Genomic DNA, 11,371 nt, shown 5'->3' with positions numbered 1-11,371 from the left:
TTTCTCAAAAAAAAACTTTACAGTGAAGAAAAATGAAAGAGCTGAACCATATCAACGTACTACTTCTTTATTTAAAATAAAACATAGATATTTAAAACCAATTTGACAACTATTAACACTGATAGTAATACTATCAATTATCTCCTGTGTGCAATGAGATAATTTGCCTGAATAAAACATTTTTACGGAGCAACAAACTGAATGCTTCCAGCTGGCTGTAAATCCATGCTAGTGCTCATGCAAACACTTTGGCTTGAAGTGTCTCGTTCTCTGGTCCCATTCATTTTCCTTCCATTAATTTGCATATTTAATGTGTGATTTTCAGCTGACACAGTCCTTCTGTCAGATGTCTGGAGACATTCCACAGGTGTTCCGTATTCACTGCCCTGTAACAAAGGAAAATGAAAAATTAAGTGAAGAGAGGTATAGAGATAATGGAATTAACAACCAGGAAGTCTGAATGAGAAAGAACAGAATGCACATGGTAATTCTTTTTTTTTCAAGACAGAGTTTCTCCGTGTACATCTAACTGTCTTGGAATTAGCTCTTGTAGACCAGGCTGGCTTTGAACTCACAGAGATGCACCTACCTCTGCATTCCAAGTGCTGGGATTAAAGGCATGAGCCACTCTGCCCTGCCCTGCCCCCAGGATCAAATTTGTTATTGAAATTTCTCAAACATTTTTGTCCAAAAAACAATTTGTGTGGGTCTGTTGCTGACAGATGGGCCTTAATTTCTAAACATTGCTGTGAATTTCCTAGAAAGCCGAACAATCTTGTTTTGATTATTTATTTACTTACTCGTTGGTTGTGTCTGTGTACATGCTTCCGCTCCACAGTGAGCATGTGCGAGACAGAGGACAATCTGTGGGGATTGGTTTTCTCCTCCCACCATGTGGGTTTCAGGGTCAGACTGAGGTTGCTGGGCTGGGCAGTCAATGTCCTTACCTGCTGAGATATCTCTCTGGGCCAAAGCATTCTACACAGCACAATAATCTTGGCAAGAGTGATGAATATTACTATGATATCTAACATAGGGACCTTACATAAAAATTCACCAAATGTTCTTTCCAGGAAAATGAAAAGTGTCACTAATAAGTCTTTAGCAACCTTGAAACATCTGCAGTGTACAGACTAATTTGTCCTGTGTTCTCTAATCAAATAAACAAAGCAAAGCCCCCCCAAACAAACAATCTAAGGATGAACACAGAGAGCACAGTTTATGCTTCAAGTCCCACTTGCATGGAAACAGGAAAATCACCCACAGTCCTCACAGTCTCCACACACTTTGTCCACACTGTGGTCAGAACAGGGAGAAGTGCACTTATACTGTCACATTTTGTTTTCATGACATCTTTGGTTCTGCTTAAAACACACATTTCTCCTCCATCACAGCATATAGAATAAATGCATCCCCTCAGCCAGTATTCCCAAGGACAACCAAACAAGCAAGCACTGATAAAGAAATGTAGCAATGGAAGTTTTCTTTAAATCCAAAGACTTTCCCTGCTACTGATGGTTAAGGTACACATCTAGGGAAAGCACTGAGAGGAAATGAAGAGAGGTAGAACTGGATGCATTAGGGGCTGTGTTGCTCATCTTACCAAAAGCTCTTCATGGCTGTATGCTTGTTCTTTATAACGGTCTCGTTCTTTGTGAGACACCGATCTGGCTCCAAGAGCTTCAAGTTCATCCAAAAATCCACGGTCTCCACTGGCATGAATGACATCAACTCTTGTCTGAGTGAGAGTTGGAATGAGAAGACCATTCAGAAACCATGAGAAACATGACTGTCCAAATCACTCCTACACTATAATATACTTTTGCTAAGGATGGCTGCCTCCAGTCAGAGGACAATATGCCAGTGCTTGTTAAAATCGGCAAGGATGTTTTTCAGAAACATCACTTTCTATGGAAATAATAAAACCAATTTTCAGAGGATAAAATCATGTCATATATGTGTGTGTGTGTGTTAACATATGTTATTGCCATTCAAAATTACAAATTTATATCATGTTTCTCAAAATCTGCCAGAATTGGCTAAGATATCTCTTAGATGCTTTAGGGGGGAAGTCTTACTACTATTTTAATATTTAGTACCCACAGTAAAATAGTTGCAAGTGATTGTAGGAAAAGTCCCATATGTGAAAATACTACCATTTGAAATATAAATTAATTATTATAAATACCACATTTCTATTATTTTAGATTGTAAATACTGAGAAACTCATTCTTTGTGTTGTCTTTTGTGTGGTAAGAAATAATTATGGTATCAGATCTCTAATAAGATTTCCAACACATTTTCCCCCTAGAAACAAGGAAAACTCACCAGGTATACAATTTCTAAGAGCTTAGTAGAATATTACTGTGAAAACTTTTCACTTCTTATGGAGATGGCTACAAAGGATATGTACTATAAAGAATCTAAGGCAGTAAATCACATAAGTCTAAGAAAATTCAGCTTCCATGCAGTATTTTTATATTTCTTTTGTTTCAGTGAGTAACTTTACTACTACAACTGGTAATCATATTTGAAGACCACAGAACATAGTTTTCACTTGCCTCTATGATGGTAATAAAACTACACACAGTGTTAAACATAATTTGACCTGTGTCTATAGCTTTTTTCTAGTGTTGGGAACAGCATCTAATATAGTCTGTCAGCAAATGACAAGTCTAACATGGGAGGAATAAGACAGCTAAACCTCATGGGGCCAATTGTGAGCAGCTGGGCCTCAGGTAGCCAATCAGGTCATCCAAAAGCCTTTTCCATAACCATTCAAGGTACCCCTCTACCTTATTGGGAGTTCTGTCTGGAAGTAACCCCACTATCTCAAAGTGGAGCTTTCTGAGCCCAAGTGCCACAAATTTCATGAACCAAAATGTTTGAGTGAAATGAACTGAATCCTCTGCTTTAGGAACAGTGTATTCTCCTGAAGTCTCACTACATATAAGTTGTTTGATATGAACCAAATACCAGACTTATTAGTAAAGTATCAGTCAACTTAATGAACAAAGAAGGAGTTACCTAGATCATTTAATTGAAAAAATCACACTGAAAACTAACATCAGAGATATTCAAATCTTGAGTGAAAACTAACCTCAGATATATCCAAATCTTGAAGGCTTCTTTCATTTTCTTTAATCTCCTGCCTTTTTGTAGTGTCCTCATCTAGAGGCATCTGTAGCTTCAGTATGTTTTCTATATCAGAAACCCTTTTCTTTGTAATTTCGAGTTGTTTTTTCTCTGCAATGAAACTAGAACGCATTTCAGCTACTTGGTTCTCTAACTGTTCTAGTCTCATACTTAATGTGTAGATGTCTAATACTGTGTTGTCTCCTGTCAGAGGATTTACATTGTACCTATCTGTCATTTCTAGTTCTGATGTTCTCTTCTCTTGGAGGTACTTCACGTACTGCTGAAAGGCCTCCAGTTGAGCTTGACTAACGGTGGCTTCAGCTATTTTCTCTACTAGTAAATTTTGAAGAATATTGATCTTCTTTTGAAGAAGTTCTGGTTTTGACTTTCCTTGCTCCAGGGTTAGTAACTGTGCTTCCTGACTTCGGTAACCTTTGCAGTTTTGTTTAAGGCCACCGACAGGAGTCAGGGTCTTTAGAAGCTCAGAAGAGTCCTGGGCAGAGACATCTTCAGGCTGCAGTGCATCAGCCTGGAGCTCATCGGCAGCCATGCCAACACTTTCCATAGGTACAGTGTGCAGTTGCTCCTGGTCCATGTGTCCTTTGTTCAGAGTTTCTGTTACAAAAAGTATGTTTGTGAGAACAATGTAGTAAATACAGAATAAAACATTTTTATGATTAGGAAAAGAACAAAGTTCAGTTGAATTAAAACGTAAAGCACTGACCACATTTTTGACCATAGGCAAAACTAAGTACATTCCAAAGCAAATACTCACCTGTATGTGCATACACAGTGAATACAGTAAGCAGATACTCTTAAAATGTTAACTGAGAAAAGGGAACAGAAAGAGGAAGGAGATGACAGTCAGGGTTTCTGATTAGTCTTGTACTTTATCACATTAGGTCCATATCCCTGAGCTCCGTCTTCATGTTTACAAGTTTGTGCAACAAGGGAACACAAGCACATATGGGGATCCATGTGGTTAGTGCATGAGAGCAGATTCATTTCCTACGTCTACTACTTTTCTCATGTGTGACATTTGATAAGATGGTCTTCAGTTTTGTTGTGTGAGCAATTGGGGATGAAATGAACTAATGAGTGTAAAGATTAGAGTCTGGGGTATAGAAAGGACCTTGTGAGGATTAGCTGTTGTTAATGTAGGTGATAAAGTATAGATAGCAAAAACAAACGGAGAACATAACGTTGTAGAATTATTACACTGACTAATGTGGCAACACTGTGTTCAGATCTGGGATCTATAGAAAATATCTTTCCTAAAATATTGTCATTATTATATGTTAATATCAAAGCAAACCAGACAAAATGCTTCTTAGTAAATGAACGTATCCATTTGATACCATGAGCTTAACAACTTCTGTGTTTTGCAAGGAAAACTATGAAAAAAAATCAGAGAACGGAGACTTAATATATTCAAAAAATAAAAACAATTTGTTTCGCTTTGGATGTGAGGCTACCCTTTAACAGATAAGCTTTCCCTCCTGTGGGGGAATGACAGAGAGGGAGAGCAAGGAAAGAGAAATTGATAGAGGGAGCCATTATGAGGGTTGTGAAACCTAGCACTAGGGACTTTCCCAGGAATCCACAAGGATGACCCCAATGAAGAACCTAAGCAACAGTGGAGAGGCTTCCTTAACTACCCTTCCCCTGTAATCAGGTTGATGACTACCTTAACTGACATTATAGTGCCTTCATCCAGTAACTGTTGGAAGCAGTTACAAAGATCCACAGTTAAGTACTGGGCAGAACTTTTGGAGTCCAACTGAAAAAAAGAGGGAGGAACAATAATATGAGCTAAGTGGTCAAGACCATGTTGGGTAAACCGACAGATACAGCTTCCCCAAGCAAGTAGGAGCTGACTCAAGACCGACAGCTGGGGAACCTGTATAAGACTGAACCACGCTCCCTGAATGTGGGTGAAAGTTAGGGGGTGTGGGCAGTCTATGCGGCTGCTGGTAGTGAAATCTGTAATTATCCCTAGTACATGAACTGGATTTTTAGAGCCCATTCCCTACGGATGGATACCCTGCTTGGCCAAGATACAGGAGAGAGGGTGTTGGCCCTGCCCCGAATGATATAACAGGCTTTGATGACTCCCCATTGGAGGCCTCACCCTCTCAGAGCAGTGGATGGGGGGAGGGGAGATGGTGATGTGAGTGGGAGGGTGAGGAGTAGAGGGAACTGGGATGGGTATTTTTAAAAACATTGTTTCAAAAAAAAGAAATAAACAAAAAATAATGCATTTTTAGAAAAGAAAAAATACTTTGTTTCTTAAAGAGACTCAACATTTTCTTTTGAAAAATCAAAATGGTTTTGGGCTCTGTGCAAAAACAGAAGAAATAAGATAATATTTGAGGTAAGTATGAACCTCAGGTGTTAATAGCAAGCCACAACATATTTCATTGTAAATTAAGCTGTGTTCTGTTAAAAGAAAATGAAAGGAACACAACAGACATCTATAAATTAGAAATGTTAGTTGAAAATCTAGGGTCACCCAAATTTTGAGTTGTGAGTCTCCCACCCAACAACAGTGCATGCAACTGTGCACACACCTGCTCCAGGAGCTGCATCGACCTCAACATCTGCTGGCCCTAGGAGAGGAAACAAAACTATACTCATGTCTCCATCTCCCTGAAATACAATAATTCACATCTGCACACATTAAAATGCTGATGTCACTGCTACCCACAGTTCCACATCTCTTGCATATGTTGTATGTATGACATGAGACCTTTAAACCTTTAAAATTCCAGCCCTAAACCTGTGACAAACTATTTGAGCAACCCCCCCCCCACAAAGGGGAAAATGTATGTTTTATTTCTATGCTGATAAAACTAGAGAAACTCCAAATTTATAGATCCAAACTATACATTTAAAATCAAAGAAGGTTGGATAAGTAGGATTTTAAAGTCCATAGTCACAAACACAAAGACACATATTTCCCACTCAACAAGCTATAAAATCAAGATGTAACAATCAGCCATTATGAAGTTAAATGTTCTGTGAATGCTTCTAAAGGAGATGTCAGATGTCTTCTGCTCTCTCTGGCTGGCAAGCCCACACTGCCCACACCTGCCCATGACCAGCAGCGATGAGGGTTCACAACATACTCATGACCTCTCTCCCAATAAAAGATCTCTCTTTACCCATTTCCTAAGCATGCAGCCTCAATAAATGTAGCTTTTTTCTTTTTGATACAGATGTGTGAGCAGAAATGAATAATTCTATTGTCCTGTTAACAGTTAAAGCCTTAAAAGGCAAAAGAGAAGATATGATTACATGAAAAATGAAAATGGCTATTAATTCATTTGCCTTTAAAGTGCATTTTATGATTTTTCAAGTTTGTAATAACAGCACTGGAGAGGATAGTCTGTCACATAAGCATCTGAAGAGTAAAGACAGGAGAGGAACTATAAGACACAAAGTCTCAGTACATACGCTGCTCCACTGGGCCAGCCCCTGCTCCCATGGCCTCCTTCTGCCTGGACAGCAAAGCTCGCTCCTCCTGTATTTGCTGTTGCTCTTCTTCAAGTTTTGGAAGTCTCCCGCTCATGCATAGCAACTCCTGATCTATATGATCTACTATGCAGGCCTTTTCCTGAATTTCTCTTTCCAAAAGAATTTTTTCATCTGAATACCCATCAACAATACCTGTAAGACACAATGTAGGGAAATGGAATTGCCTCCAATTTAAATTCACAATGAGGCTTTGTTTTTTGAGACAGGGTCTCACTGGCATCCCCTAAGCTAGCCTTCAACATTGTGATGCTCCTGCCTCAGCCTTCTAAGTGTTGAGATAGCAGATGTGTACATCTAGGCCAAGCTTACCATCAGATGCTAATAGTAATAATAAAACCATCCTATTAGCAAAACTTTCTGTCACTTCATCCTTTTAAAAGCCTGCTGCCGAGCTTTACTGTCATGTTGCAGGAAGTTTCCTTGCTTACTGTACATAAACATGAAATCTCCCTAAACTGTCTAGTAGTTTGCTATAATAAAGAACACAACACACATATGTAATATAGTTTATTATACATATGGAAATAGACAGACTCCTAATATACATCAAGTGTTGTGAATTTAGCCACATTTTAAATTTACTAGAGAAGGTTGATATTGTAAGACATTCTAGAAGGTCAGCACCCTCAACAGCCTGAGAGAATAGAAGAGAGTGTTAGAGGTTAAATCTGCAATAACATTTAATTATGACCTTATAGCATACAAACAACAGCTTTAGCCTCAGTTTTCTCATTTTGAAGAAAAAACCTCAGAGTCACCACCATCTACTTTTGAATCATCGAAATTTTTAAATGTTACCTCTAATTCTATAAATTCTTTTTATAACGTGTTTGTGTGTGCATTCTTAAATTTTTTATTTACTTAGGGAAACTTAGAGAACAAACTATAATAATTTTTCAATTATACTGAGGGTTTACAAACCTGGCTGTACATCAGACTGAAACATCTCCTGTCTCAGTGACCAAAGGCAAGGCACTTACATTCAGCTTCATTGAGATCAACAGCTGGCTGTTCTCTGGTCCTGAACTGTTCCTGTACATGCTCATTTAGTTCATGTAGATAACTAAATGACTCTGTTTTTTCTTGGTTCTGTGTAAATGACTCAGGCATCTCATCCATCTATGTAACATATAATTATGACATGATTAATTATATTAATATGTTGTCTGTGTAGAAATATATTTTATATTATATTTAGAATTATATATAGTTAGAAGCTTCAGATACATACTGATTGAGATAGGTAACAAGGAAGTCCCTTTAGGGGCACGGATGACAAAAGCAGGGACATTGCCTTCTTTGAATCCACACAGCTGAACCAGTAGCAGTGAGCCATTTCCCTCCTGCTTCAAATCTGTGCCTCCAGAATGTTTTGCCATCTTGCAATGCACAAATGTGTGTGCTGATAGCATTCGAAGGGTACTGGATTTGTAATGTTTCTATAGCCTATGGTTTTTCAATAAGTGGAATACCTTCAGAAACTTTAAAGTTCTTTACAAATTCTTTCAGAAGCACAAAGCTTTCATGTAATATGCCTATGTGTTATAGTTTCATTATGGCATCAAAGACAAGGCACTTACATTCAGCTTCATTGAGATCAACAGCTGGCTGTTCTCTGGTCCTGGACTGTTCCTGTACATGCTCATTTATTTGTGATATTATTTATGATTACATGTATTAGTCTACCACCAAGTACAGTAAGTACTAAAACAGTTAAACAGTCATAATTATTTATAATTAATTAATGAATATTATAATTACTTATATAGATAATACATTGATAAAATGATTAACATATTATATTAATATATATGAGCATTAGTATTACTTCTGTGCTCACATCTGAGTACTATTATTTATAGTAAAACACTGACTGTAGTGTCACTAAACCTTATGGTCACTCTAAATCAGTGGTTCTCAATCTACCTAATGCTGCTACCCTTTAGTACAGTTCCTTATGTTGCACTGACCCCAACCATAAAGTTACTGAACCACTGATCTAAATAAAATAAATGTCCAAAATAGCCACATGCAATGATTCTTGTTTTAATAAGATGTTTAAAATATCACTAAAAATATTATTTCAATAAGAATTCATATGAAATGTAAAATGTATCACCACAATAGAATAAAGATTTTATATAAACACCTTTACTTGGGAAAAGGATTTAATTCTTTTAAAATGTAAAATCCACATCTGTGGAGATTGCAAAGAAACATGGCCAGAAAGTATGAACTCATCTGTACACAAGTACCTTTTTTAATTTAGTTGCAACAGCTATTTGCAAAAGTACCAATCACTTCTGCATACGCACATATAAATCTCTCCAGTAAATTACTTAATTGCTACCTACTAAATATGTGAACTCTCTTAGAGGTCAAAGCCGTAACCAACAGAGGTGCTTTTCTTTCCATATTTCAAATGTTCAACAGAAATTCAACAAAGGATTTGAAACAAAATAAAATCCTGCTTTATATGAGTAAATTTCCAATCCCTTAATTTTATCTGTCATTTCACAATATTTAAGATAGTTAGCTTGACAGTATACTTAAAAATTTACAATAAGAACAAGATGGAGCCGGGCGATGGTGGTGCACGCCTTGAATCCCGGCACTCGGCAGGCAGATCTCTGTGAGTTCAAGGCCGGCTGGACAGATAGCCTCCAAAACAATACAGAGAAACCATGTCTCGTAAAAACCAAACCAAACCAAAACAAAACAAAACAAAAAACCAAGATGGAGATCACAGCTCTGCTGCTGGAGATTTGAAGAGTGGAGCTCCGGGATGTTTCCCTATGTGTCATGCACTGTTCCAAGAGTTTTATGAAGATATGACCTTTGCTACATGAGGACCCATTCATAAGCACCAGGAACTGGGATATTGGGCATTCCTGAACACTGGTAGAAAGATGAACTGTTCTGTTTCCCCACAGTGAGACCAGGGTACTGAAACTGATTTCCCAAGCATAAGGCAGTCATGTGTGTGTGTGTGTGTGTGTGTGTGTGTGTGTGTGTGTGTGTGTGTGTTATAATAATAAAGAAAAGAGATGTGAAGCTGAGAAGTAAGAGGGGCACATGTGGGAGACCTGAGAATGGAAAAGGAACAGAGGAGCTAATGTCACTATACTTTAATCAAAATGAAATAAATCAGGACAAAGTTTAAACAAAATTTACCATACTTAGATAAGAAAAAAAGAAGTCTACTTGATCACGTGGATGATTTTTCTGATGTGTCCTCAGATTTGATTTGCTAGTATTTTATTGCGTATTTTTGCATCAATGTTCATGACAGAAATTGGTCTGTAGTTCTCTTTCTTAGTTTTGTCTTTCTGTGGCTTGGGTACCAAGGTAATTGAAGAGTTTGGCAGTGAACCTCTTGCTTCTATTGTGTGGAACAGTTTGAGGAGTATTGGAGTTAACTCTTCTTTGAATTTTTGTCAGAATCCTGCACTGAAGCCTTCTGGGCCAGGGTATTTTTTTTGGTTGTGAGACTTTTGATGACTGCTTCTATTTCATTAGGGGTTACAGGTCTATTAAGAATGCTTATCTGAATTTGATTTAATTTTGGCAAGTGATATCTATCCATAAAATCATCCATTTCCTTTAAATTTTCAAATTTTGTGGAGTACAGGTAACATGGTATGTACTCACTCATATATGGATTTTAAACGTGGAGCAGGGCAGAGAGTCTGGAAAGCAGGGAGGACACTTAAATAGAGATTCATGGTAACCTCGAGAAGGGTTATGGGATGAGATCTCCTAATTGGATTGAGGGAGGGGAGTGGAGAAGGGATCGGAGAAAGAGATGGGGAGATGAGGAGGGGAGAGGAGGACATGGGGGGGGGCAGGAGGTTGAGCCAGGGTAAGAATAGAGGAGAGAAGGATGAGAGATACCATAACAGAGAGAGCCATTATAAGTTGGAGAAGAGATCTGGCATTAGTGAGATCTTCAGAGATCTTCAAGAATGACACCAACTGGCATTAAGGCTACCTTAAATGCCCTCCCATGATAATGAGATTAATGACTTCCTTATATGCCATCCTAGAACCCTCATCCAGGGGCTGATGGAAGCAGAGGCAGACACCCACAGCTAAAAATTTAACTGAATTCCTGGAACCCAATTGCAAAGAGGAGTGTTGAGCAAAAGAATCCAGATCAGGGTAGGGAAACCCATAGAGGCAACTGACCCCATGAACGCATGGACCCCAGACTGAAGACTGAGAGGCCAGCATGACACGGATCCAGACCACCTCCCCCAACCTGGGTTTCAGAGAAGAGGCCTCGGCAATCTATGGGACCTTGGGGAATAGGAAAGTATTTATTCCTGGCATTCAAATAGACTTTGGGAGCCCATTCCACATGGAGGGATGATCTCTCAGTCTGGACACATAGGGGAGGACCTAGGCCCTGCCCTGGATGATGTGGCAGACTCTGAAAATCCCTCATGGAAGCCCTTACCCTCCCTGAGAAGTGGAGGGGAGATGGAGTAGGGTGGGGCTTGAGAGGATTGTGGGTCCAGGGGAGGAGGAAAGGAGCGGGAACTGAGAGTAACATGCCTAAAAGATAAATAAAAAAAGGAGAGAAAAAACCCACCATGACCAAAAGCAAAAAAAAAAACAAAAACAAAAACAAAAAAAACAAAAAACAAAAAACAAAAAACAAAACAAAAGAAAAAAAAGCAAGTACTCTGTGTTC

The 11,371-nt window shown here is 38.5% G+C and overlaps 1 protein-coding gene across 2 annotated transcripts; it reads right to left on the bottom strand.

The window, feature by feature from the left end:
- Positions 1-51: 51 nt before the first annotated feature.
- LOC121136131 (A-kinase anchor protein 9-like) lies at positions 52-7,797 on the bottom strand. 2 transcript variants are annotated; one of them, XM_040735811.1, is made up of 6 exons: positions 7,656-7,797; positions 6,595-6,807; positions 5,709-5,747; positions 3,101-3,753; positions 1,604-1,738; positions 52-386 (listed from the first exon to the last, which is right to left on the bottom strand). In XM_040735811.1, the coding sequence occupies exons 1-6, from the start codon at positions 7,792-7,794 to the stop codon at positions 183-185; spliced, it is 1,383 nt and encodes a 460-aa protein (XP_040591745.1). In that variant the 5' UTR covers positions 7,795-7,797; the 3' UTR covers positions 52-182. The 2 variants fall into 2 exon arrangements, with proteins under 2 accessions (XP_040591745.1, XP_040591746.1); XM_040735812.1 differs by lacking the exon at positions 5,709-5,747.
- Between the last annotated feature and the right edge of the window lie 3,574 nt (positions 7,798-11,371).

Source organism: Mesocricetus auratus, unplaced genomic scaffold, assembly GCF_017639785.1.
Source record: "Mesocricetus auratus isolate SY011 unplaced genomic scaffold, BCM_Maur_2.0 Super-Scaffold_100051, whole genome shotgun sequence".
Lineage (NCBI taxonomy): Eukaryota > Metazoa > Chordata > Mammalia > Rodentia > Cricetidae > Mesocricetus > Mesocricetus auratus.
This window is presented reverse-complemented; position numbering and strand designations above follow the sequence as displayed.

Coding starts and splice junctions, on each gene's coding strand:
- LOC121136131 (XM_040735811.1), bottom strand. CDS start 7,794: ATGGATGAGATGCCTGAGTCATTTACACAGAACCAAGAAAAAACAGAG. Junction 3,754..5,708: donor CGATGCAGCTCCTGGAGCAG/GTGTGTGCACAG, acceptor TTTTTGTAACAG/AAACTCTGAACAAAGGACAC. Junction 1,739..3,100: donor AAGATTTGGATATATCTGAG/GTTAGTTTTCAC, acceptor ACTCTCACTCAG/ACAAGAGTTGATGTCATTCA.